The 27865-nt window shown below is 51.6% G+C and overlaps 1 protein-coding gene across 47 annotated transcripts in view; it reads left to right on the top strand.

The window, feature by feature from the left end:
• Positions 1-27865, top strand: part of MAP4K4 (mitogen-activated protein kinase kinase kinase kinase 4) — a 185270-nt gene that overhangs the window by 112423 nt on the left and 44982 nt on the right. For all 47 annotated transcript variants that reach the window (XM_079792879.1, XM_079792889.1, XM_079792856.1 and 44 more), the window contains 9 exons: positions 7300-7425; positions 9358-9468; positions 13515-13605; positions 15052-15182; positions 17176-17230; positions 18610-18688; positions 21786-21961; positions 23164-23236; positions 24518-24728. In XM_079792879.1, the coding sequence (XP_079649005.1) occupies positions 7300-7425; positions 9358-9468; positions 13515-13605; positions 15052-15182; positions 17176-17230; positions 18610-18688; positions 21786-21961; positions 23164-23236; positions 24518-24728 (1053 nt within the window). The remainder of the gene's footprint in view (positions 1-7299; positions 7426-9357; positions 9469-13514; positions 13606-15051; positions 15183-17175; positions 17231-18609; positions 18689-21785; positions 21962-23163; positions 23237-24517; positions 24729-27865) is intronic.

Raw genomic sequence — 27865 nt, forward strand, 5'->3', positions numbered from 1 at the left:
TGGGTCATTTTGGCAATTTTCATTCCTTTTTTAAAATTCTCATTCGAGGAAATGTTTCTACCAGTTGAGAGAGAGAGAGAGGGAGGAGAGAGGAGAGAGATACATCAATCAGTTGCTTCCCCTTCACGCCCCACCCCGACTGGGGATCAAACCTGCAGCTTTTGTGTGTGTGTGCGCAGCGCGATGCTCTATTGAACTGAGCCACCCAGCCAGGGCAGCGATTTTTATACTTTTGGTTCAGGCATAAACTGATAGCTTGCTTATAGTAATGGAGATCAAACAAACATTATTTTAATCTTATCAAAAGCAGCTGATTGCACACAATAATTTTGTTGTTGTTTTTCCCTAGGTGTGGTTTAGATTTTTTAAAACATATGATTATATGCCTTTATTTGTGGGAAAGTGGGAACATGATCTATACGATGTGTGGGGTTTACTCTTCCACCTGTGTGAGGAGTTGAAACATCTGTAAATCCAAGTTGTTGCTTTCTAAATGCACTGATTTAACGGAACTTATATAACAAAGTGCGTCTCGCATTTCTCCCTGGTTTTTGGTTTTTGTCTGCTACTTTTGTATCACCTGCGTTAGTTCTGGAGGTCTTTCGGTTGACGCCCTCCACCCCCATATGTGTTTGTTCCTGCTTCTTTGCATGCCTGGTAGTTTTTAATTTGGATGCTAGACATGTGGTTTTTTCCCCGTAATTGGGTCTTGGATACTTTATATTCTGAGCTTGCTCTGGGATGCAGTTACTTACTTGGAACCCTCTGAGTGTTGTAAAGGTTCCTCGGCTGGGATCGGACAGCACGGAGCGAGGGCTGAGCTTCCCCCGCTGAGCAGAGCCTCGTGCGCCCAGCTTCCTGGGAAGGATGCGTTTTTCGTCTGGTCAGTGTCAGCAGGCACTGCTGCCTGTCCGTGTGAGCCCTGGGCACACCCCTGCCCCAGTCCCCTGGGGGCTCCCTCCCTGACCTCAGAGAGCTTCCTCAGAGGATGTGTGAGCAGGGCTCTGCCGGGTACTCCGGGGCATCCCCGAGCTCCCTCTGTCTCCTCCGGGTCCTGTCTTGCGAACTCTGGCTGCAGCCTCTGGGCTCTGGCTCCTCAGCTCAGATCCTCTGGGCTCAGGCGGCTGTAGGGCTTTCCTCTCATTTCCTGTCTCTCAGGGGTCACTGTCCTTCAATGCCTGATGGTCCGTGTCTTAGACTCTTTTATATGTTTTGTCTAATTTTAGTTGTTCGAGTCTCTCTCTTTTTAAAAAAATGTTTTTATTGACTTCAGAGAGGAAGGGAGAGGGGGAGAGAGATAGAAACATCAATGATGAGAGAGAATCATTGGCTGCCTCCTGCACGCCCCCACTGGGATCGAGCCCGCAACCTGGGCATGTGCCCTGACCGGGAATCGAACCGTGACCTCCTGGTTCACAGGTCGACGTTCAACCCCGGAGCCACGCCGGCCAGGCGTTGTTTGAGTCTCTTTAAGGTATCCTCTGGCAGGTCCGGGAGATAAGACAGCATGGCGGCGATCCTGGGCCCCATTTACCGGCCGTCTGCTTTGCTCCAGGAAAGACTTAAGTGTGTAAGTTTCCAACTCAGAGAAGCAGTACAACCCAAATGCGTTCGTACTTGGTTGAACAAGGAGAGGCAGCTGTGGGCAAGTAAACTATCTGGGGAGGCTAAGGAAGGTAAGAGCTATTTATCTTTTATATTTTTATTGGTTTCCGAGAGGAAGGGAGAGAGAGAGAAACATCAGTGATGAGAGAGAATCATTGATCGGCTGCCTCCTGCACACCCCACTGGGGATCGAGTTCGCAACCCGGGCATGTGCCCTGATGGGGAATTGAACCGTGACCTCCTAGTTCACAGGTCGACACTCAACCACTGAGCCACGTCGCTGGGCAAGATAAGAGTTGTTTTAACAAGGTGTGCTTGTACGGATTCTCCTGACCTCAACTCCCTGTCTCTGGTGATACGTTTTTCCCATTGGTAAAGGGAGGATGTCTTTAAAGTGGAAGTTTTATCTCTTGCTTTCAAAGGGAGGCCAGAGTGCCTGCACCTGCTGTTTTCCAGGCGCTTCTAGTTAAAAATATCCATATGTCAGAGAAGCATGTTTTGGGTTGACATATTCTGGTTTCCTTTAATTAGTAATCAGGTGTTTTAGTGGAGGGTTTAATTTTGGTCACACGGGTTTACCTGGAAGATTTGTTTCCCATTTCAACCAGGGTCTAGGTCTCAGGTGCTACTCTTGGTGACCACACTTTAGGGTCCCCCATAACAGGACAGACATATCTTGGAGACATTGTGGGTTCCCGATCGCCGCAGTGTGTGTCATAGTAAAGCAAGTCGCAGGCATGTTTTGGCTCCTGCTGCACTAACAGTTATGATTACATTTACTGCCATCTGTTAAGTGTGCAGAAGCATTGTGTCTAAAAACCCAAAGTGTGTCATGCTGGCTGGTGTGGCTAGTTGGCTGAGCACCTCACCAAGCACTGGGAGGTCACGGCTGGGATTCCTGGTCAGGGCACAGGCCCGGGTTTATGGGCTTGGTCCCTAGTAGGGGGTGTGCAAGAGGCAGGTGATCGATTTTTTTCTCTCCCTCTTCCTTCCTCTCTCTAAAAAAATCAGTAAAGCCGAAACCAGTTTGGCTCAGTGGATAGAGCGTCGGTCTGCGGACTGAAGGGTCCCAGGTTCGATTCCAGTCAAGGGCATGTACCTTGGTTGCGGGCACATCCCCGGTGGGGGGTGTGCAGGAGGCAGCTGGTTGATGTTTCTCTCTCATCGATGTTTCTAGCTCTCTATCCCTCTCCCTTCCTCTCTGTGAAAAATCAATAAAATATATAAAAAAAATAAAAATAAATAAATCAGTAAGACTATTTAAAAAATTTAAAAACCAAAGTATATACCTTAATTTAAAATACTTTATTGTTACTTGGGGTGGTGAGCACATGGTGCAGTATACAGACCATGGTTCATAGACATGTGCACCTGAATGTGACCTTATGAACCAGTGTCACCAGTAAATATAATTTAAAAATGTAAACACATAAACCTTTTATTGCTAAATGCTAACCATCATCTGAGCCTTTAGCACAGGGGTAGGGACCGTCGCCCCTCGGGCCCTATGCGGCCTGCGGAATCCTTTGGTCTGGTCCTGCCAAGGCATTGGGGTGGGTTAGATGTCAGACCAGTTACAGCAGGCTAATGTTCACGTTGGTAACTTTGTGTGGCCCGCGATCAATATCCAGTGGCCCTGGGCAGACAGAAGGTTCCCCACCCCTGCAAGTTAGCACATGGCCATCTTTTAGCTGGTCGCCCCATGTGAGGCTGAGCGGCTGCGGTAACGCCTGGCAAGAGGGCAGCAGTGAGCTTCCCGCAGGACTGCCCCCCGCCCCACAGGTGCCTGCCCCCCCTCTCACAGGGGCCTGCCCCTCCTCTCATGAGCGCCTGCCTGTGGCCTGTGGCCCGCTGGACAGCGCTGACCCCCAGAGGAGGTTCTTTCACCATCAGAGCCCCGCCCTGCCTCAGCTCAGCGTGTGGCGCTCCCAGTCCTCACGGTCATGGCTGCAGCCCTCAGGGCCTCTGCACTGGGAGGAGATTCGTCTCAAGAAACCTCTTGCTCGCCCTGACCGGTGTGGCTCAGTGGATAGAGCGTCGGCTTGCGGACTGAAGGGTCCCAGGATCGATTTCGATTCCGGTCAAGGGCACGTACCTCGGTTGCGGGCACATCCCCTATAGGGAGTGTGCAGGAGGCAGCTGATGGATGCTTCTCTCCCATCGATGTTTCTGACTCTGTCCCTCTCCCCTCCTCTCTGTAAAAATCAGTACACGATGTTAGAAGAAGAAATCGCTTTCTCTGCTCCTCGCCGGGTGAAGCCCCCGCGGGCACGAGGCTCCGCTGACGGCCGCGCTGCTCCCCCCGCCGCACTTCTCCACGGAGGTCCGCCACCTCCGAGTCATCCGCGCTGCTCCACTCCTCCGGATTCTTCCTCTTCCCGGGGCTCCCGCGGCTCCCGGGATCTGGAATGGGGAGCCCTTTCCAGAAGGTTTCTAACCGACTTCGCCCCAGGTCCACGCGGAAGCGCCATCTACCGCAGGCGGCGTTTTCCGGAGCGTAGTTCTAAGCCGAGGGCTTTGCATCCCAGAAGTTCTCTGATTCAGCAGCAACACTGGAGAGCGTGTCATTTTGTCTACGATGGGTGCAAAGTGGTGTTTTATCTTGAGCAAGATGTCATAACTGATTTTCACTTCAGTTATGTTGGTTTTGTAATTTTTCTCTTGGGTTTTTATTCTGAGACTGATGATCTTAGGAGACTGGGCTGATTAATTTTAAAGAACATGCCATCCCCTCCTTTGACCAGGTAACCTGAACTTTGTTCTAAAATCTTTTCTGCATAGTTCTGTTCACCTTGGGTTGAATTGTCAGGGAATTTAAGTGGTATAACGTGTCTGTTTGGGTCAAAATTTAATTTTGGCTCATTCAGTGTGGAGTAATGATAATCATCTCAGCTCTAGCTGGGATTGCCAAGTAAGAGGTGGTCTCATTTGTCTCCCTGTTCACAGTCACACAAACTTATAAACTGGTTCTAAAAACGGATACTTCCCTTCTAGTGTGTATTCCCTTACACATTCGGTGGTGAACCCTGCGGAGCTGTTTGCACATCTCATTCCTCACCAGCTAGCTGGTGCACAGGGAGGGCGTCCTCGTGTTCACCTGCTGGCGGGCAGGGAGTTCTGAGAGGCCTGCGGGAGGAAGGCCAGCTCAGAACATTGGGGCGTCCGACTCCTCGTTCGCGGATGTGCAGTCTGCCCGTCTCTCTTCACTCTCTTCACGTAGTTACTGACATCAGGAAGGAGAGAACGTAGGTAACAGCCGTTTAAATCAGCATTTTAAGGAGTCGTTTGAAAAAAGTTACTAATATGCACCCCTGTGTGCTCAGATGGCGGCGTGGGCGGCCGTGTCACGTGGTTCATACACAAACCCAAGTTGCTGTTGAACATTACCCCTGTTCTCTGGCCTCCCGCCCCCATCTCTGGCAGCCAGGGGTGGCAACTGAGAGCTCCTGCCCTGCCCGGGACAAAGGCCTTTTCTGGGAGGCTCGACTTCCGCCGGTTGGAGTCCAAAATGCTAATTGGCCTCAGCTGCATTGAAGCGCGGTGTGGGGCCAGCAGCTGCCGGTCCCGGAGACATCCAGCAGGGCCTTACCTTTCTTTCCAGAATGTCCTCTCGCCTCTCTCAGTTACCCTCAACTCCAGCGCTTCTTCCTGCCTGTGTGTCTGCTTGTGGCCTCCCAGGGAGGGGAACGGAGAGCAGGCATTTGGACAGCCTCCCCACAGGGGTGCGCACACTGGTCTTGTCCGTCTGCCAGTTCCTCTCTCCTTTCATGTGGGCTTTGTTGTTTAAAATCCCAGTGCTCATCTGCTCTCTGTTGTGTCTTCTGAGGCAGGTGGTGGTGGGGTGTGTGTATTTAAATGTTGGGTGAGACCACCAAGCTTGTTCTTAACAAATGATTAAAGGAGGCGTGAACTCAGAACTTGGTTCATTATTACTGTATCTAAAGACAACACAAAACCCCGTGTTAGTACCATCAGCCCTAACTAGGGTTCCAGCTGTCGCCGGCTCCAAGTCGATGGCAGGTCCTGCTCTCGGACGCTTTCTCTCCAAGGTGGGCGCTCGTTACTGGGTGATAGTGAGGTACTGTGCGCCTTTTTATCTGATCAGATGTGGGATAGTCACTGCTCTGTAATCACAGCAGTGAGAGGAGGGATGCTTCTAAGTCATGGATTCATTACATGGTGCCTGCCAGCACCTTAGCTCCCGGGCCGCAGGCCGCCCTGTGCCGTGTGCCCACCGTGTTTGCCGGTGTGCACATCGTGTCTTCACCCCGGCGGGAGCACTGAGTTTAGGCCGCAAGGAGTTTAAATGCGTAAGAATTTCAGCGTGGTTGGAACCAGCCCTCGGAGGCCTTCATGATCCTCTGTTGTTCTCAGGCGCACCGCGTGGGAGCAAAGAAGCAGCGTTTGCTCTCTGTCCTGGGGGACACTGGAGGCCCTGGGGTGCCTGCTACTGTGGGCGGGGGCGGGGCTCAGCGCGGGAGGAGAACTGCGTCTGCACACGCACGCAGCTGCTCAGAACTTGAGAAGCAATTGCCTGCTCTTACCGCAAACAAAATTAGGATCAGTGTTTCCTTTTTCCTGTCCTAACTCAGCATTGTTCCTTTTGTTTTTCTATAGTCTATGCCCCAGATCCTGGTAGGTGTACTGATTAGTATAAAGAGAAAAAACAAATCTCCAGTTCACTTTCTAAGACCTAGTCCCGGGTAAGGAAAGCGGAGGTTGGCTTTTCAGGCTGATGTGTTTCACGGTGGCCTGTCCCGGAGTAACCATGCCTCCCAACAGGAGCATGTTTAGGGCCGTCGTCATGTGCCGACTGCTGTTAGGAATCTTTCCCCCAACCAGCCTCATCGGGGACACCCTGGGCTCAGGAGCCCGCCGGGACGGGGCTGCGAGCTGACTCCGAGGAGGGCAGCTCCGTGCGCCCTGTGCCCACGCCGGGGTGGCAGCTCACTGCGTCCCCTGCGTGAGGCAGTGGCGGACAGAGCCCAGCACTGCGCTGTGGATGGACTGGGCTTCTCGTTCCATCGGGCCTGGCCCTGTGCCGCAAGCTGATGTTTTGGGAGAAGTTCCTCTGAGAGGGCTGTTCTGTCACCCTAGCCAGGCGGAACACTGGTTCCGTTGGGAATTAAGGTAGCATCCTAGTTACTCAGTGACACATTTTTTATTGTTACTTTCAGCATGGCCCTGTTGAAATCACAGATGAAATGATACGCATTTGGTGTGATTTTCTACGTACAGGGCTCGAAGGAGTCACTGCACGGGCTGTCACAGTGACTGTACTGGCCACAGGACTCTGCTCCTATTTGCAGTCATGACCTCGTGAGTCATGTGACAGCTAGCCTACAGAACACCTATAATATTCTCATGCCGGGGCCAGTCTGAAGCCACCATTTGAGAATTGCTTTTCTAAGATGATTCCATGTTTGTTATGTGTTTGGTTTCTAACGCAGTGGTGTACAACTGGAAGTTTCTCTTTAAAAGATAGTTTCTTTCCCTCGCTGTTCTGGCTCAGTGGCTAGAGCGTCGGCCCACAGACTGAAGGATCTCAGGTTCGATTCCGGTCAGGGCAAGTCCCCAGTTCTTGACGTGAAGATAGAGAGAATGGACTGGAAACTTTTGTCATTGCCTGTGGGGAGGGAAGTAAGTCATGCACATTATCAGAAGCCACAAATTCTGTTTTTATTTTTTCTTAAGGATGAAGAGGAAGAAATCAAACTGGAGATAAATATGCTGAAGAAATATTCTCATCACAGAAATATCGCCACATATTACGGTGCTTTCATTAAAAAGAGCCCCCCTGGACACGACGACCAGCTCTGGGTAGGCACCGTGTCCTTCGGGGGTGTCCTGGGGGGCTGTGTGGGAGGCAGGAGGGCCTTCCAGAGGGGAGAAAGCAGAGGAGAGGGGCTGGTGTCGGGGCCCGTGGCGGACACTATACTGATGTTTATTTTGATGTTGATTTCACTTTGCCTGGAAAAGAGGTAAATTTGTGTTTCAGGAATAAAATGGCATGTTTTAAAAGCAATGTAATTAAAGAGCAAGGAAATTAGGATCTTGAAAATAAAAGCAAAAAAAAAATTAAAAACTTTAATTATGAAAATTAACCAGTTAACTCCTACGCGTCCAATATGGAAACCATCCTTGCATCTATAGACGCTTATGTGTACAAAGGGGTAATATGGAAGCAGCACTGAATGCATCTTTCTTTATTACCTGGAAGTGAGAGACAAATCACAAGAAAACAAACATATTAGTCATTTTTAATAGTATTGGTAGTAATAGTTAATTAAAAACAATAAATTCCAGGGAAATTTCTGGGCTTGACACCTTCAAACTTCTCTCTTCTTAAACACATGTATATTTAACCCTATGCACTCGCTTGCTTTTTTCTTGAGCTGCTAACGATGCTAACCGTGTCGAGTCACACTCGACATCCGAGTGCAAAAGGTTAAGATGATGGGACAGATACTGTGAGAAATATGGTCTACGCCAAAGGCTCTGGATGTAGAGAGCAGGAATAGATATTAATCCTTTTCCTACGTTTTAAAAAAGCCATTGTAGAAAATTTGCAAAATTAAGAAAATGCAAGGGAAATAGTTACTTTCATTTCAATTGCCCAAATATCATCATCATTAAAATTTTAGTTCAATTCATTTGATTTTTCAGGTACTTAAAAAATATACTTATGTTCATGTTGTTCAAACATTTAGATACAGTATCCTATCTAATAAAAGAGTAATATGCAGATTGACCATCACTCCAACACACAATATGTCTGCCCCCATGTGGATACAAGATGGCCACTACAAGATGGCCAGCAGGAGAGGGCAGTTGGGAGGCACCCGGCCTGCAAGGGAGGGCAGTTGAGAGGGACCAGGCCTGCAAGGGAGGGCAGTTGAGAGGGACCAGGCTTGCAAGGGAGGGCAGTTGGAGGTGATCAACCCTGCAGGAGAGGGCAGTTAGGGGTGACCAGGCCGGCAGAGGAGGGAAGTTGGGGCAAACAGGCTGGCAGGGTAGCAGTTAAGCATCAACCAGGCTGGCAGGGGAGTGGTTAGGGGGTGATCAGGCTGGCAGGCAGAAACAGTTAGGGTCAATCAGGAAGGCAGGCAGGCAAGCAGTTGGTAGCCAGCAGTCCTGGATTGTGAGAGGGATGTCCGACTGCCCGTTTAGGCCCGATCCCACTGGGTTCGGGCCTAAACGGGCAGTCGGACATCCCTCTAGGGGTCCCAGATTGGAGAGGGTACAGGCTGGGCTGAGGGACAACCCCCCTCCGTGCATGAATTTCATGCACCAGGCTTCTAGTATAATATAGTTTTTAAAACTATGTGTTACTTAAAAATAGCATTTCTCTTTTGTTCTAAACCCAGTCAATGTAAAATAGTTTGAGATTCATAATAGTCTGATTTTGGCAAATGAGAAACAATGTTCGGGAGTCTTTGTACCAGGTTTCTGATAATTGGGCATTAATTAAGAACAAAATGGTTCTCCTGTTCCCGTGTGCTTGGGAGAGAAAGGCCACGTCAGCACCCGTGTGCGGGGGGCGTGGCGCAGCGGAAGCCTCAGTGGCCTGCACCAAGTGTGCACAGTTAGTAATTGGGTGGTGACGTGCTCTCAGTAATTTGAACGTCTCCAAAATGAACATGTGCCTGGATCATCAGGAAGGGCAAACGGAGGTCAGCCTCCTGGGAGTGCGGTGCCCATGCCGCTGCCTGCCCCAGGCGTGTGAGTCGCAGTGTGTGTTTCCGCCCGCAGCTGGTGATGGAGTTCTGTGGGGCGGGGTCCATCACAGACCTGGTGAAGAATACCAAGGGCAACACGCTCAAGGAGGACTGGATCGCGTACATCTCCAGAGAGATCCTGAGGGTAAGGACAGGCACGGCTCTGGTGCCCACCGGATCTTGCATTTCCATTTTCACTTTCCTTGCCCCAGGTATTCCTTGCGTTGTAACTGTACAGGTCATTCTTGTCTTGACAACCAAGGGCTCTGTAGCGCTAGCTGGCTTTGATAGTTGAAGCTACATCATGGTTTTGACCTAAAGAACCAAAGTATTCTGGCAAGTATCTAAAGAAAGCAGATTGAAACAGGAAATAACTTTCTGTGTCTCCCTGAGTTCACTTCCAGGTGTTGAGAAAGTCAGAGTGGAGGGGCGAGAAAGCAGCCTGCTTTTCTCTGAGAGCCCATGTCTGAGCTGCCGGCCAGCCAGTGGTGCTGAGCGCTGGCCCTGGTCGTGGGGCTGGGCGCTAGCTGCTGGTCCATGCATGAGGGAAGGTCCAGTGTTACTGCTGCCTATAGCCAACTAGAGGCTTGTCTTACGCTCTTAGAGGAAGGTTCCGCGCCACTGTTACAGCAGCTTCTGAGGACCCCCGGGGGCAGAGCCGCCCTGACCACAGCCAGGGGCCTCCATGCTTGCCCCTGGATTACACACATGAATGACTTGGTTTGATTTCATTCACCACCATGTTCTGAGTTAAACTGGAATCTAATTGTTAGGCTTCTCTCGTTAATACAAAAAATTGTTACTTGATTTTTTATTTGTAGGTGAATTTACCCCCATTTTTATATTAAAGTTTCATAGAGGACTACAGGTTTTAAAAATGCCAAGTGGAATTCATAGGGATAGGTTTTAATTTCTTTTTATTTAGATACTAAAAGCCCAGTGCATGGATTCGTGCCCCGGTGGAGTCCCTTGGCCTGGCCTGCACCCTCTCACAGTCCGCAATCGGGGACCCCTTGGGGGATGTCAGAGAGCCGGCCTCGGCCCGATCCCTGCAGGCCAGGCCGAGGGACCCCACTGGGGCACGAATCCCTCCTTCCCTCTGAGATTCATCAGTCTGTTCCATTTTTCCATGCCCGTGGTTTCCGATCCTGCGTTGAGCATCTGCTCCCTGGTGGTCAGTGCACGTCATAGCTTCCAGCTGGTTGCTTAGGCTTTTATCTATATAGATTTTACACAGCCCTTGACAATAGGAAATTCCCTTAAGAAAACTAGTTGTGTGGATGAAGTGGAAGAACCATCTATTTATAGTCACATTCAGATTTTATTATTAAAGCGTCAGGGTTCTGTCTAAGGCTACCACGGGGAGCAGGGTGTGAGGTGGGGAAGGCAGTGCGCCTGTGCGGTCAGCTGTAAGGAAACAGCCTGCTGGACAGGAGGGCCTGGCTAAGGCTGTGGCTGCTGGGGTCCTTGACTTGGTTGTGAGCCCTGCCCTGCTGCTTACCGGCTGTGCACCGTGGCAGCGCACTCGGCTTTCAGCACTGCCTTTCTCACCTGTGAGATGCAGGTGCCAAGCCTGGGAAGGGAGTGCCTTCAGCATGAGAACTCAGTGTCAACGTATCGGAGTCATTTGATGTGACACGTGCATACACAGCTAATGCTCATTTAATATGAGTTGTCCTTACTCTGTTAGAAGCACACACACATGTTTTCCTACATGTAATTCCAGTGTAGGATTTCTCAAGCAGAGAGCTAAGTTTCACTGTAAATGTCTGAGGCATCAAATAAATGTATTTTAGACACATTTCATCAGTTTCATGCTTTTTGTCTTTTCCAAAGAGCTCACAAGGTCAGAGCTGGAACAATTTTTTTTTATTGATTTCAGAGGGGAAGGGAGAAGGAGAGAGAGAGAAACATCAATGATGAGAGAGAATCATTGGTTGGCTGCCTCCTGCACGCTCCGTACTAGGGATCGAGCCCACAACCTGGGTATGTGCCCTTGACCGGAATTGAACTTGGGACCCTTCAGTCCGCAGGCCGATGCTCTCTCCACTGAGCCACACCAGCGAGGGCAGTTTCATGCGTTTCTGTGCACAGGCATACGTTGTTACCGGGTGTGTGCACTAGGCGTGTCTCGGCAGCATGTGGCAGCAGCCTGCTGTGCTCCCCAGTGAGCGCGTGGCTTCTGTCTTTCCTGTGACAAGTCCGAGCGAACTTAAACTCACCAGCCTGTGGGATCCAGAAGCAGGCATGGAAGCAGGTGTGCATTTATCATGAAGGAATGGCTAGGAGTCGTTCTGGTAAGAGAGGGCAGTAGACTGGGAGGGTGAGCTCTCATGGGAGAGGAAGGCTGCGCCCCAGTAGAGGCTTGGGGCTCAGCGGCACAGAGAACCCCTGGAGAACGTGCAGAGGGCCGGGACCTGCTCTCACTCCTCAGTGGGGGTGATTCGGACGCTGCTGCGTTGAGATCCCTCAGAAGGGTGTCTTGAGCGTGTCTGGCCGTCATACTGGACCTCTTGAGACCAGAAGGTTGACTGGCATCCCAGCCACTTGGCGGTCAGTCTCCATGGCAGTTCCATGCATTTCGGTGGAAACGGGTGTTTTTATGTGTAGGTGGTCACCTAGAGCCTTTCGTAGCCAGTGCTGAAGGCCAGCCTTTGACTGCTCCTTGTTCTCCGACCAGCGCTGAGATAGTTACAGGGAGACTGCTCCCCAGCTTTGAAACGTCAATTCATTTGGTCTAGAATGTTTACTTGTGTGTATTTGGATTTGTCGTCCGTCTCTGCTAAGAAAGAATCGTTGCAGCTTGGTTTTTGACATGGGAGCTGCGAAACATACACGTTCCGTCCCTCCCGGGCACGCCTTACAGGAAACATGTGTCCACTGTTCAGAGCCGTCCTGGCGCGGGGTGGCACTGGTGACAGCGTCGGTGCCCGGTGGCCACCTTGGCCGTACACAGCACAGGAGACGCTCCTCTGTGTGTTGCTCGTTAGGAATGAGAATACCCAGGCCACGTTTGCCTGAGGACACTTGGGTACTTGTGTTTGTTGCTAAGGTGATGCTCTAGAAGTGTAAGAAGGGGTTGTGCAAATTATAGAATAAATGATGAGCGGAAGTGATAAAGTAGGAGATAGGAAAGAAGTAGGGAAGCTGCGCCTTTTTTTGCCTCCTCCTTTGCTGTCACAGTTACTTCACGCGGAGAGGAGGCTTTCTTTCGAACTGGCCCTGTGGTGGCTCCTGTGTGAGTGCCTTTTCCCCCCCGCCAGCGCCGTGGCTAGCCCTGCACCCTCCCACGGCCGCACGCGTGGCTGGTGGAGGCCGCGGGCAGCCCTGCGCTTGAGACACGAGTGTTGTAGAGCAGCTGTCTCACTTACTTCACAGCCTTCCAAGTCATGATAACAACAAAACCCACAAACAGTGGGACGGGAAAGCCAAACCCTTCTCTTCAGTCTGCCCCTCGGGACCAGGCCTTTCCCAGGGAGTAGGCTGCTTGTACCGGAAGGAGGCGGGCTCTCGATTTTGCTTCTCGAGCTAAAGATGGGGCAAGTAAAGGAGTTGAGAGGATGGGGCATGTGTATCTTTCAGACCATATTTGGATGCAACATGTAGTTGTGTTCTTGCTCCCCCACTCAGAAGAGACTGCTCTTGGGCTTCCTTCCAGATACAAGGCCATCAGAAAGCACCATGTGCCAGTAGGTCTCTCTCTGGGAAACAAATACTCTAACACAAAGCTCTTTGATGGCCGGATTATTGTGCATTGGGGCGGAGGTGGGATGATGCGCTGTGAGCTGGGGGACCCAGCTCACCTTCGCTTTCCCCTGGGATGTGTCTCGTTCAAACATACCTCGGGGTCACCCCCTGAAAGACGGTGCACAGCATGGGAAAGGCACCGCCCGGTGCACAAACAGCACAGACTGTAGCCGCGCGAGCACCGACAGTCATCCACAGCGGGTGTCGGGCAGCTGGAACGTGGTGACGCTGCCCACAGGGACCTGGCCCACGGGAGCGGAGGGCGGCGCTGCGCTGCCTGCGGAGTGCGTGAGCGCCGTCTCCCGGGAAGCGCCGAGATGGAATTGTGGGTTCTAGCTGGGGCCCACAGAGCCTGTGGCCGCACACGCCCTTCTCAGCAAGGGTGTGTCTTGGTGACTGACTTACAGAGAGAGCGACTAAAGTTCAGTCTGTCTTCCTACTCAGGGTCTGGCGCATCTTCACATCCATCATGTGATTCACCGGGACATCAAGGGCCAGAACGTGCTGCTGACCGAGAATGCGGAGGTGAAGCTCGGTACGTGACGGAGGGCCGCAGGCCACGGCTCGCTCCTGGCGCAGCCAGCTGCACCCCCTGCCCGTCTGCATTTAGCCAGCGTTCAGCCTATGCCCGCACTGTCTGTGTCTGCGCCATGAACAGGTTATTGCTTGGCCTGGCTCCTCCCTTCCATCGTGCCCCGCCACCCCCGTTCTCTGGGTAGTAGACAGACTTGAGTCTAAATCAGATCATGTCATTTTCCTGCTTCAAGATCACTAATCACTATTTTACTCTGAATAAAAGCCACATTTCCTTCATGGCTCATAAACAGCCATGGCCCTGCTACTTCTAGCCTCCTTTTGTGAGGGCCTCACTCTCTTCTTCCTCGGGGACTGCCTTCTACTTCCCGGGAACTCGCCTCGGGGCCTTCGCCCATACTGTTCCCTAGGTCGACGCTGCAGTGTTTTCTCCATTCTCATTGGCCTTCCCTGACCCTCTGATCTGTGTTGGGTCCCGCTGCTTAGTTCCTCCATAATAATGATCACAATTTATAATTACAAAGCTATTTGTTTACTCAGATTTCTGACTCCTTTATGAGAATATAAGTTCTGGGGGTACAGCAACCAGGATTGATTTATTTGCCAGAATATTCTTACGCAGCACCTGCACAGTGCCTTGAATGTGCTCAGTAACATGTGGTGGGTGGTGGGGTGGAGCCCATGCTGTCCTCCTGGACATGGTTTTAATGGTTCTCTATGTTCCGGTGGCTCTCCGGGTTCCGGTTTCCCTTGCCTGGATCTCAACTCACTCACACCCACTTTCATATAATTCTCCTGTCAGGTTTAAACAGGTTTAACCTCGTTTTCTCTTTCTAAGTCATCACAAAAGCTGTGCTGATAGAATCTAGTCCACCTGTGACAAGTTGTGGGCGCAGTGGCTAGTACTGAAAAACAAGAGCTCGTCATGGCTCTTGCACACTGCCTGCCACTGCTGGCCATCGGTGGAGGAACAGGAACAGTCTGCCGGAGGGGAAATCCCTCCCGGCTAACATGGAGGCTCTCACTCCTGACTGCACAGGCCGCGTGTTCCCACGCACCCCGCGGTGCCGCCTGTGCACCCCTTAGTGGTCACTTGCTGACCGACACCTGGCCGGCGAGTCTCTGTCTCAGAGGAGCGTGCACCCCAAGAGCTGGCCAGGTGGCTCCTCAGGCTGAGCCGCAGGCAGGAGTGGAACCCGTGCCCTGGGAGTGATCTGGGCCTCCGCCGGGAAGCTCGGAGGCGACCGGGCTGGCAGCTCCCGGGCGGGAAGGGGCTGCTGGCTCCCTCTGGAAAGGCTGCTCGTCGTGCGGTGACCTGAGGGGGCTGCACGTCCACGACATGTTCTGCTCAGTTTGCTCTGAAGACACCGCCTGCAGGTTCTCGTGGTCTTGTGTTTTTCTTGTTGGTTAGTTGTGTTTTCCGTTTTCTTTCTTTCTCCTCTTCCAGTCGATTTCGGAGTGAGCGCTCAGTTGGACAGGACCGTGGGGAGGAGAAACACGTTCATAGGCACCCCCTACTGGATGGCTCCTGAGGTCATCGCCTGCGACGAGAACCCAGACGCCACCTATGACTACAGAGTAAGAGGCGCCTGCGTGCCTGGCTCACGGGGTCCCTGCCGCTCCTGAGGGACAGGCTCTGCTTACACCCCGCCCCCCTCATCCTGTCTGCTCCCTCAGGAGGGTGCCTGGGCCCCTGTGCAGGGGCAGCTCTGTCAGCACAGCGTTTAGCTGCTGCCTTCTCGTGTCCATTCTGCACCATCACTGGTCTTCTTACTGAGGAACAGACGGCCTCCAGGGCAGCCTGGGCCACTGGGCGGGTCCTGTTGCAGGGCTCCCGCCTTAAGTCCCCTGGCCTTATCTAACATGTCAGAGTGGTTAATGTACCTGTTAATATTCAGAATTGCATTCATGTCATAACACTGTCCATTTCTACAGTGTCTACATATATAAAAGCCTATGCAACTGTTACAAACAACTGGTCGACCGGTCGCTGTGATGCACACTGACCACCAGGGGGCAGATGCTCAACACAGGAGCTGCCCCTGGTGGTCAGTGTGCTCCCACAGCCAACCTCCCGCAGTCACTACCCCTGGCCGGCCCCAGTCAGTCCTGATCTGCACCGGGCCTCTAGTTTATTATAAATACCCAGTTAACGAAATTTAATTGAAGCTTATGGTGTAGAGCAGGGATCCTTAAACTTTTTAAACAGGGGGCCAGTTCACTGTCCCTCAGACCGTTGGAGGGCCGGACTATAGTTTAAAAATAACTATGAACAAATTCCTATGCACACTGCACATATCTTATTTTGAAGTAAAAAAACAAAACGGCAAAAACACCCGCATGTGGCCCGTGGGCCGTAGTTTGAGGACACCTGGTGTAGAGGAATATGCATTTTATTTTTTATTTGCTGAAGTATTTTCAAATAGGTTATAGATTCTATGACTTTTCACTCTTTAATACATCATTCTGAACCTGCAAAATTTTCCAATATTTTCATACATAAGTAAATTAAAAATTATTTTTAAAGACAAAACCCGTAGTTAGACCCAGCTGATCACCTGGACTAGCAAGGTTGGCTCGGAGGAGAGGTGGTTGGCTCCGCTGCACTTGGCACAGGTATGCTGTGGAGGTGGTCCCAGGTCCAGGTGCTGTGCCCTCCCTTGCTCGCTGCAGTACAAACTCCATGGAACCAAGGAGAGATGTGTGGGCCTCTCCTTAGTCTTGTGATCAAACATACGTGTTTGCACGCTAAGTAGTTACAGGTTATTTGAAAACCATGAAACTGAGCAACTTTAGTGATTCCCATGTTGGGATAGCATATAAACAAAAGAATGCTAATGATAGCAGTCCTTCATTAATTACTGTAAAAGCCTTATTTGGATTTTGAGAAATTGGCCAATGAACCTTTATTCATTCATCATCCATTGTTTATTGAGTGCCTACCACACGCCAGTCACAATTCCCGAGACACAAAGGTGAATGAAACAGATGAAAATGTTTGTCCTCGTGGAGAATAAAGTTAAAATTCAGCTTCTCAAACTGAGAAAAGATTCCATGCACAGAAAGCCCTTCACCTAGTGCTCACTCCTTCGGAGTGGGCGGGGCGGGCGGGGACTCGCACGGCGCACAGTGTTCCTCCGCAGGGCAGGGCCTTGCACAAAGAGCCCTCCGCTGTTCCCGTTCAGCGCCCTCATGAAGTTGGAGAGGTGAACCTCAAAGGAGGCATATATCAGGGCCAGGGATCTACACGATCGAACTCGTAGAGAAATGAAACACTGGACCGAAGAGCAGGCCGAGCGGGGGGTGAGAGGGGTGCGCGGTGGCGGGGAGAGTGCTTGCCCAGCACCACCTCTGCTCCCTCGTAGACACGAGTGGTTCTAATGAACAGATCACTTTTATCTTATCTTTATCTCATTCAGTTAAAACAATTGTGTGTGTGTTTAATTTCCTGAGCGTTTTTCAGTTTATGCACCAAAGAATGCATGTGTCTCCTTTGTGTGAGTCACCAGCAGTGCTACGCTGGGGCCTCGTATCTGCTACGAAGGCCGTGACGTGCTGTTCTGTTTTGCAGAGCGACCTTTGGTCCTGTGGCATCACAGCCATCGAGATGGCAGAAGGCGCTCCCCGTAAGTAACGCTCTTTGTCGTCCCGTTGTTATCTGTGACCTACACCTAGCTTCAAAGCCTCGTAAAGAACAGCTTCGTGGATGAAGCCATCCCTGGCGGGGCGTCCGAGGCAGGAGCCTACGCGCAGGGAAGCGTCAGGTGTGGAGGAGCCAGTGGGCCCCCTGTTCCTTCTGCAGACCCCGGTGAGCTCCGTAGGCTCCTCTGTCCTTCTTAAGTTGAACTCAGATATGGGGCCTGAGATTCCAGTGAGTGGCCTCACGTAACAGGCAGGGATTTTCCTTTATTCCGTGAAACTGGTCCTAACACATGGAACTTAAGTATTGTTTGTGTTTTGACTTTACAAATAGAGGCAAAACTTTTTATCTGTAGAATAACATTTTTTGGTATTACCTATGAAATTTTCTTCTGCTTTGGATTAAATCAGTGACAATTTCATTTAACTGATTTTTTATCAGGGATGTGTAGAATTGCAGAGAACAGGAAAAAATAGCATTTTCTGCTGGTTCCCCTAATAAAAAAGTATACACAAAGAACGTATAACTGTCTGGTAACTGGTTGTTGCTGAGTAAATTTTTGTTGAATGAATGAAAAAAATTGCCAACAGCTAAGCATTAGTTTGCAGGACAGGAATGGATATCTGTCTTGAACACCATCTGGCCCTCGTGTTTCCTCCTGAGTGACTGACGTTGCCTGGCCCTGCCTTAGTTCCCTTCACAGTGGGAATGGGGTTGTCTTTTTTGGCCCCCATTTCCCAGCTGCCTTGTAAGATTCTCATGAAGGTAAAGAAACACATCAAAGTGCCCATTGCCCGTTGTGCATAGCATTGTGTACCTCACGTGCCTGAATTGGGCGAGTGGTAGGAGTGCAAACAGTCACTTCACAGAATTAAACAGTTCCCTTTCACCTAACAGGTGAGCCGGGTCGTGTAGCACCAGGTGTCCCTGAGCGGGCGCCTCTCTCGAGGGCTGGCCTGTGCTCACTGCGGCCCGGCCTGTGAGCCTTCCCAAGCAGCGTCTGTACTCCCCACAGCAATCCAGAGAATTAAACTGATTTCCGTTGTCAGCTTGTAGATGGTTTAGAGACTTAGCTGTTGAGTCTTTGAACGCTTTGAATCAATATTTATCTTTGATTCATGAAAACTTTCCAGTGTCCTTTTGAAATTGTATATTCTTCTTGTGCTGGTCCTCCTTACATTTTGCTGTGTTTGAATGGGAAATTCAGGGTTTGCCCTAGGGCTCATAGCTAGAAGTCCGGCCTGCTTGACACCAGAAAGCGTATCAATCAGAGCACGGGCAGAGCGTCTGGTGTTTGAGTGAGCCCTAGAGATCAAGAATGAGTAAAATAAGTGCCATACTGACACGACCGTCTCCTCTCCCCAGCTCTCTGTGACATGCATCCAATGAGAGCACTGTTTCTCATTCCCAGAAACCCTCCTCCCCGGCTGAAGTCAAAAAAATGGTAAGCTACAAATGGTTTTGTTGTTGTTGTTGTTCTTTTCTTTAAAAAAAATTGTTCCTTTTTAGTTTTACTTCAAGTCAAAATTCTGGCCATTCTAATTCCCAAAGAGCAAGTGCCAGTGCCCAGACACCAGTTACGTGGATCCTTTGGTTCTGTTTCATTTTCCTCGGTAGATTCTCTTTGTATACCAAATAGTCACAAGTGGCCACATGAAACACCGTAACGCGGTTAAAGAAAAATGCCCCATTTTAACATTTCAGCACACTGAAGTTTGCTGTATTTCTGAACATTTCTGCAGTAAAAAGCAAAGCTGAATGGACTTGCAGTTCCTCAGGTGAAATGGGATGTTAGCATTAACAGTGCCCTTTACTGTTATCGTTGCAAAGCATGGACGTCAGGCGTCCCTCTTCATCCCAGAGCTCATGGCAGGGCCTCTCTTGTTGGGCTGCTGCCTGCTTCTCCCTGCAGCTCTCATTTATTTGCCGAAGACAAATTGGTGTTAGTGGAGAGCGGCGTGCCCTTTCTGAGCGCTGCGCGGCCCGCGGTGTGGACTGCTGGGGTGGTGCCAGCAGTGTCGCCGAGGGGGCGCGCTGTGGTCTGAGCACGTGGCCCACTCGCTCCCCGCCTGCAGGGTGAGCCCTCTCGCTCGGCCCCCGTGTGCTGGCCGCCCCCTGTGCCCGGCTACCTGGTGTTGTTCCTTTCTGGAGCTATTTCCCAATTAGCGTTGTCCTCTTAGGTTCTTGGCGCTAACCCTGAAGTACGCAGGAGACCTCGGTGTTACGCCTGCCATTCTGGATTTGGTCTTTGGCTGTCCTGTCTGCTCTTTTCTTCTCGGCTGCTCCTCTGATGTTCGGTGGCTTCCGTTTCCTGTCTGGCTGTGTCCACGCACACGTGTTTCCGCTCCTGTTTCTTTCCTGCCCCTCACTGTCCCTCCCCCAGCACATTTCCCCACCCCTTCCCCACCCTTTGTTTGCAGGCAGAATCTTTCTGTTCTTTATATACTGTCTTGAACCACATTGAACTCCAGAAAACTGAGGTCCTCGTTTATAGAAAGGTGTTAAGGCCGTGTAGTTGTGAAGACTCTCACCCCTGTGGTCCCCTGTACTCAGACATGATAACTGGACCTCCGTGGGTGGCCAGCTGAGGGAGACCAGTGCCTCTCGTGGAGGTCGAGGAGGAAGCCGGGGCCGGCTCGCACATCTGGCTTGTGCTGCGCCAGGCGCCGTCACTTCTCCCTTTCCTTTCCTGTCAGATGCTACTAAAGAGAGTGGAGCTCCGTCTCCAGGTGCCTCACAGCTTACAGGGCTTGTCAGCACGGCCCTCTGATGGCTCGTCATCAGTTTGGGATCAACCACTGCTATGTGCAAAATACGGTGATGCAAAGGGACAGATGTGGCTGACGACAAATTCTTCCTGAGAGTGCTTGCCCAAACGTTCCCCACTAAACTTGACTAGATGCCTGTGCAGCCACTGCTCCGGTTCACCCACGTTTTCTAACGCGACGGATGGCTACCGGCGGCGGCAAGGCCCCTCCTTCCGGGCTGCTGTCCGCTTCCGTGTGGGGAGAAGGGGCTCCGAGAGGTCATCGGAACTCTTTGCCAGCAGAATGTGATGGTCGATTTTAAAGCATTTGCTGGAGACCCTCGATTCCCAGATGTTGATCCGTGGGCATGGTATGTCTTTGGAATCTTTGGAATCTTTGACTTTAGGGCTCCAACCTCAGGGTTCCTGGTTCCTAGGTCTGAGGAGGGGCCCAGGGCTGTGTGTTCCAGTGAAGCCCCACGGCGGCCTGTGACAGGCCGTTCCTCCACGGCAGCGAGGACCCTCCCTGCCGCGCCCCCAGGACGAAGCAGCAGCCTCCTTGACGGGGGCCTTCTCTGAGCCGACCCCAACCTGTGTTCCTGTTCTGTTCCGTGTTTCATACTAGCGCTAGGACAGGGTTCCTCATTCTTCAGTTTCCTGCCTTTGTTCACGTCATTCCCTTCTCTCCGGAATGATGGCTGGTCTCACTCACCTTGGACACCAGAGGTCCTGCTGTATGCTGTCCGACCCACCCCTCTCCCCTGTGACGACACGTGCACACACCTCCACGATTCCCCGTGCGTTCTTCTCAGAGCGCCGAGCATAAGCAAGTGTCAGTTGTCGATCCATAAATATTTGTTGAATTGAAAAAAAACTGGTAAGTTTGAATGGAAATATAGGACAATAGAAGTGATTCTTAAAAGCAGTGAAGTAATGGGAAAGAATGGAACTAATTTTCTAATTTACATTTTTTTACCTGAATAACTCATTCATTCAACAAAAATTTATTGTGTACCTATTGTGGCCTGCCATCCTCGGGCTGGATGCTGACAGACGGAGACTAGGAGCCCGTGTCAGGCTGTGCCTTTTCCCACCGGCGGGGAGCAGGGCCATGGCGCGGTTCGTTCGGTGCAGATGCCCCGAAGGAGGGCTCCTGCTGGGCACGTGGGGGTTGCAGGGGAGGCTAACGCAAGAGGTGCTGCCGGGCCGAGTCAGAAGGTGTGAGGGCCGAGGGTCTGGGCCATGACTCAGGCTGGGGGTCAGCATGAGCTAGGCTCCTCTCAGCAAAACCCCAGTGGCTGGTCTGCGAAATGTTGGTGACAGTTACTGCCCCCTTCACACCATGGTTTCCATCAGCATAAAGAGCGAATGGCAGTCCGTGTGAGGCTGGGATTGGGATGTCACGTTAACAGGTCCAAGAGCCCCCGCCTCTGGTCACCTCCTCCGCTCCTTCTCTTTTGTTTCTATGTTGTCCTTGTCTTCCTTCCTTTTAGCAACTCCCCCCCACGACTAAGGGATTCCCAAGCAACAGGAAACTCCAACCCCGTTACTTTAGATCAGGCTCTGTGTGAGGCGGTGTGTGGCACGTGCCAGTGATCTGGTCCAGCCCCTGGACTGTGGCGCCTGCTCCTGGTCCCGGTCCTGAGCTCCCGTTGGTCCCCACGCCACGCCTGTGCGTCCCCAGGGCGCCTCGCCGTCCTGGGCTCGTCTCTGCTTTCAGCTGACGCGCCACTGCCCCTTTGGAGGTTTGCTCTTTGTGGTAGACATTTGGTGATCTTCTTACCTTCTCTTACAGGTCCAAGAAGTTTTTTAGTTTTATAGAAGGGTGCCTGGTGAAGAACTACATGCAGCGGCCCTCCACGGAGCAGCTTTTGAAACATCCTTTCATAAGGGACCAGCCAAATGAGAGGCAAGTGAGAATCCAGCTTAAGGACCATATAGACCGGACCAGGAAGAAGAGAGGAGAGAAAGGTATCAGACCTGTTTTTATTTCGTCTTAAACATGTGTATTTTGCCAACTAGGATAGGTTGCTGCTGCCCGCTGGGCTCTGCCCGCAGGCCCGCGACGGGCCAGGGCCAGCAGCTGCGGGTGGGCCCGGGACCTGCGGGCCTCGCATGCTGTCGGGCTCGCCCAGCCCCCGAGAGGCGGTGCCGTGTGTGTGGCCGGGTCACCTTGTGGATGTGGGTGCAGACAGACCTGCAGCTGCAGGTGACGCAGGCGGGACCAGTTTCAGTTCTCAGGCTGCATTCTTCTTACCAGGAAACTGGTTTTAAATGTACGTCTCTGGAAAAAAGTTAGAAAGGTATTTTTTGTGAAGGGACTTTGTTTATAAATCTCTTCAGCCTTCCTGGTTTTGATTGCTCCGCGGAGGGAAATTGCTCACTGAAAACCAGGTACTGACATTAAGGTCAGGGTCCAACAGAATGGACTATTACTTTTGGGGAAATGGCATAGAACCTGTTGAAGTGAAAGTAAGTCATTAGTGTTGACACTTCGTCTGGTCTAAGGAGAGCCAGTTTCGTCTCCTTCTGCTGTATTGTTTCATCAGTGTCTCTATGACTCCACCTTTATAACTGTGGGAACATTCCATTTTGTTTTTTCTGCCATTAGTATCTACTTCCTGCTTCCTTTCTGCCAGCCCAGCAGACTCTGCTGCACTTTAGGGGGATCCCCGAGCACTAACAATAAACATTTTATTATGTATGTATAAATGTATACACACACACACACACACACCTTAAATCTTTATTGTTGAAACTATTCCATATGTCCCCTTCCTCCCCACATTGACCCTTCCAGCCTACCCCTGCCCCCTGCCTTAGTTTGGGCAGTTAAATCTCCTTCTTTTGAAATTGAGCATCAGAGTGGGTTTTCTGAATTTGCTGACGCTCTTGGGCCATTTTCCTTCTGTGTCCAGGGCTCTGGGCCTCCTGGCCTGCTCCCTCAGCGGACATCCTGTGGGGTGTCCGGGACGCATAGATCTGCTCTCGCCTGGGGAATACGGCCAGGGAGCGGCCCTCCCCATAGAATGTGCGGTCACGGGCCTCCTCCCCCACGCTCTGTGCACATGGCTGTTTTCACCAGGAACATGTTGTTCACACACTCCTGGAGACTTGTCTGTGTGTGCACGTGTCATGATCTGTGAACAGTCCCGTTGGTGTTTTCTGAACAGATGAAACGGAGTACGAGTACAGCGGCAGTGAGGAGGAAGAGGAGGAGGTGCCGGAGCAGGAAGGAGAGCCGAGGTACGCCAGCCGCTGGTCCACAGGACGACGGGCTCTCAGAGGACTCCCTTCTCCATAGCGGGCAGGATCTCACCTGACTAGCCTCCATTCTTCTCTATTTTTTGAAACATTTCTAGCTCTTCCCCACTGATCCTTTACCAAGATTCCATTTCCATTGCTGCCCCCCCCCCCGCCCCGCCCCCGTCCCCCGCCCCAGTTCTTAGGGAACGTGTGGGCTGCGTGAGGTCCTGAGGAAGGGAGCCTGCCGCTGGCACCCAGGCAAGAGGCCCTGCATGCACGTCGGCCGGGAGGGCCGCCATGGAGAAACTGCACTTTACCCAGAACGTTGTTTTTGTTTTGCTCCCACAAGTGCGGTGAGCAGCATTCCGTTCCCTTTATTAGGTATACTCTGTCCTGACCCATCTCGTAGTCCATGGTCCTCTCTGCCTCCCAATGTACAGGGAAGCAGAAGGATGAAGAGTTGGTCGTATGGACCTTGCGGTAACTAGTCAAAGGATAGAGGAGTTTAACATTGTAGTACTGGTCTTGCCTGGCTCATGCTGCAGCTACACGTACTGACTAACCAACGGACCGCAGGCGGGCAGGAGGGTGAGAGGCCTGGGGGCACACGTGGACAGCTGGCAGCTTGAAGAGAGCATAGCAAGAAATAGGGAGAATGTGTTGAAAAACTTTGTAATGTCCCTGTCTTCAAACAGAGACTTGAATCCGTTTGAGACTAAAACTAGAGCTTGGCGAGTGGTTTGAATTGGTGCCTGAGCAGCAGTTGTTTCGGGGTAGGAGCACCATCTGAGGCGAGAGGCCGTGGGAGCAGCTTCCTTTGCCATGTTTCTCCACGTGTTTGGGAGTGCGGGGGGGACCAGCGGGGAGGGTGCTGCGCAGCCAGGGCTTAACGCCTGGCCTCCCTGGGCTCCGCTGCTGGCCCCGGACCCACGGGAGGTGCGACTCCTGTACAGATGATGACAATGAAGGTGCTGAAGGTTACGTGTGTTTCCTGCCCAGCAGACCCAGAATGATGTTACTGTCACTGATGGGAAGTAAGGTGGTCAGAGAGGGACGCTCTCAGCTTTTAATTTCAGAGTTGAGTTATGGGAGAGTCCTAGGGAGATGTACCCAGGCCAGAGTGTTAAGATGTTTATGAGGTGAATGAAAGCCGCAGGTAAGTACGGCTGAACTGTAGGTGTGCGTACAGCCCTGGACTTGTTGGAGGGCGCGTTAGGGTGATGGGAGATGGAGCCGCCCCTCAGAGGCAGCGGCCACCCTGAGCGCCCCTTCCTCCCGCAGCTCCATTGTGAACGTGCCTGGGGAGTCCACGCTGCGTCGCGACTTCCTGCGGCTGCAGCAGGAGAACAAGGAGCGCTCGGAGGCTCTGCGGAGACAGCAGCTGCTTCAGGAGCAGCAGCTGCGGGAGCAGGAGGAGTACAAGAGGCAGCTGCTGGCCGAGAGGCAGAAACGGATTGAGCAGCAGAAGGAGCAGCGGCGGCGGCTGGAAGAGGTAGAGAGAGGACGTGTCCACGTTGGTTTCTCTTTATTCACATGGGTCGCTAGACACTCACAGGCCATTGTCTGCGGCCTGGCCGAGCCCTGAGCTGCCGGGATGCAGGCCTTCACGTTCCTCGTGAACACGCCAGGGGCCTGCCCTGCTGCTGCTCACACAGTGCGGGCCGGGCCGGGCCGGGCGGCTCGCCCTGGCTCAGAAGCCGCTCCCTGGGGTTCAGCTCAGGCTCCACCTGATTGCTTCTCGCTCTTGGCTCTGGGTTCAAGTTTGGGTGTACATTTTTTTTCTGAAACCTGAGTTTTTCACATGAAAAACTTTTCTGCAAATGCCTTAACTTCAGGTACATTGAAGGTAAGGAATGAAGAAACGAATCCTGCTGCGTGCAGGGCAAGCGCTGTTCTGTCACCTGGCTGCTGTGGCGGGAAATACATTTTGTACCACCTGCTCATTTACCTCAGGGACACTGTTAACATTGGTAATGTGGTTACAGCTTTTTCATTTTTTATTCACAGAAACATTATTTTCCTATATTTCACTTGGGGCTCAAAAGAGGTCTTTGAAAATCTTTTCCTAACTGGTTGTATTATATATTTCACAGCTCCAAGTTTCTCATTCCTAATATTTCTGTCCACTTCATTTACACTCATTGTTTCACCTCTATCTTTCACTCCAGAAAAAGAATGCAAAACAGATGTAGATATAATATCAATACTGGGCTTTACTCTACAAATAAAATAACAACACGTGCTGTTACCCAAATTACTTCAGAGGATATTTTGTAGGGGAAGACTTTGTTTCATTTTCTGTGTTTTAACTTGAATTCTGCAAGCTTTAAACTCGCCCCAGCCTTGGAAAACCCAGGCCTGTCTGCCCGAGAGATTGGGAGATTCATCCGGAGTGTGGAAGCGAACATAGACAAAGCCTCCCTCTGTAGGAGGGACACTCTATGGGACGCCCTTGGCAGTGTCTTTCACCCTCGGGATATTTCTAAAGCTGTCCTCAGTGCTCTGAGGAAGTAATGGAGTGGGTCCGAGGCTGCACGTCGCATGTAGAGCACAGGACTTGTGGGGCTGCTCGGGTTCGGGGGCTCCTCCTGGTTGTTGACCTGGAACCTGCCGCATTGTTTACTGTCCTTTCTGACCGTGGGCGTCCTTCCCTTTAGCACAAGAAACAGTGAGTTGGGTGGTTTATAACTTCAGTGCGAAGGCAGCTCAGCCGGAGCTGCGGCCGGGCCGGGTGGTGGGTCCAGCTTCCTGCAGCCTCGGCAGGCAGCGGGCCTCAGCGGGACTTGTACATGCGGACTTGGCGCTCACTGCTGTCAGGTGGCCTTCCGTGTCGGCTTCTCCGTGAGCGTTCACACTCACAGTCGCCTTTTTGCAGCTCTTGTCAGGAAAGAGGAACTGCGTGCTGAAACGGGCATGTTGGCAGGAGCGTCCCCGGAGTGTGGACTCCCGGTCGCGGGCTCTTTTAGTGGGCCTGGGGAATGGAGCAGGTTGGGAATGTTTGAGCCATCAATGGTTTGTAGCCCTGGATTGGCATTAAAGGTTCAATCAGAACTGTTTGCGGACTAGGCATGTCTTTTGTTATTAACAGACAAAGTAGATGAAGGTGGTCGGCTCACTCATAAGACAAGTGACAGTTAAACCTGAAGGGAATAACTTCCTACCTGTGAGTGCGGGGAACAGAAAGGCCCACACGCTGAGATTATGGGGACACAGTGCAGCCATCCTTCCTTTGAAACGGCCATGAGGTCAGGCCCATGGGGGGGGTGAGGACCTTTGCCAGCCCCCCTGTTCCTGACCCCTGCAGGTGAGCGCTTCTGCTCCTCCGTGCACACGCCTCCCCTCCCCCGCCAGGGCCCGGGAAGTGCTGCTGCCCCCTCTTCGCTCGGAGGTCCCGGGCTCTCCCTGGCTCCTTTGTGAATTGAGGGTCTTTCACTTTTGCTGAAAGTGCGGCTTTTGTTTATGTTTCCCATTTTCTCTTGCTTTTGGCTGTCCCAGGAGGATGGGAGCCGAGGGCATGAGCGCGTTAGTCCTGGGTTTCCCCACGGTTCCCACTCGGGCGGCTCCCTCCTAGCACAGGGCTGCTCGGCTCACGGCGTGTGTCGCCCGGGTCGGAGCCGTGGGCTGCAGATCCCTTTCCGCACAAAGTTCCCTGCCACGACCTTACCTTTCACAGCTAGATGCCTCGTCACAGCTTGGGCTCATACAGAACATGGTCTCCAGCTTTTTTCCCATCAAAAATTGTTCACGGGCCAGATTTTTCTCCCGTTCTATTCTCACTTGTTTTTTCCTTTTGAACAAAAATGAAGAATATTTCATAGTATTGCCATTTTACCCTAATGGTTTGTGCTCTTGTTTTTATTGAATCTTGATTTGATACCTATTAATTCTTCCTCTTCATTCCCATGACATCCAGGTATTTGATGAATATGTTTTCTCACTCCTTTGTTTTTAATTTTTTTATTATGATTTTGCAGAGAGAGAGAGAGGAAGGGAGCAATAGAAACATCGATCGGCTGCCTCCTGCATGCCCCCCACTTGGGATGGAGCCTGTAACTCAGGCATGTGCCCTGACCTGGAATTGAACCGTGACTTCTTGTGCACAGAACAACGCTCAACCACCGAGCCACATGAGCCGGGCTATTTTCTCATCCTTTGTCTAAGTTTAATATAAAATGTTAGACAGAAGTTTGTCTTTGAGAAAAGCCTGTCGGTAGTCCAAGTCAAGGCCACCGCCTTAATGGAGGTACTTGGATAAGACTCCTGTCTCCCATCCTCTCTTTCTTCACTCTGACCTCCGGGAGCTGTGGGTTACTAGTGAAAGCAGGACAGCGTGTCTGGTTTGCCGCGCTGCCTCTTTCTTTCTAGAAAGGAGCCCAGGGTGCCGTGCCGTGGCGCCACCTGCTGTTCCTTACTGAGTATAAATGACCTTTTTCAGTATAAATAGGAGTCAAAATCATGCTTTTTCTCTGACGATAGAACTTACCATTTTCTTAAAAAACAAACCAAGAATGTGGGGAAAGCTCAATTCCCTGTCTTCCCGCCCTGCCCTGGCCCGGCGTGTGCTCCCAGACCTCAGGAGTCGCTGTGCACCCGGTCAGGACCGCACAGCAGCGCGGCCTTTCCCTGCCA

The sequence above is a fragment of the Cnephaeus nilssonii genome, assembly GCF_951640355.1.
Source record: "Cnephaeus nilssonii genome assembly, chromosome: 15".
Taxonomy (NCBI): domain Eukaryota; kingdom Metazoa; phylum Chordata; class Mammalia; order Chiroptera; family Vespertilionidae; genus Cnephaeus; species Cnephaeus nilssonii.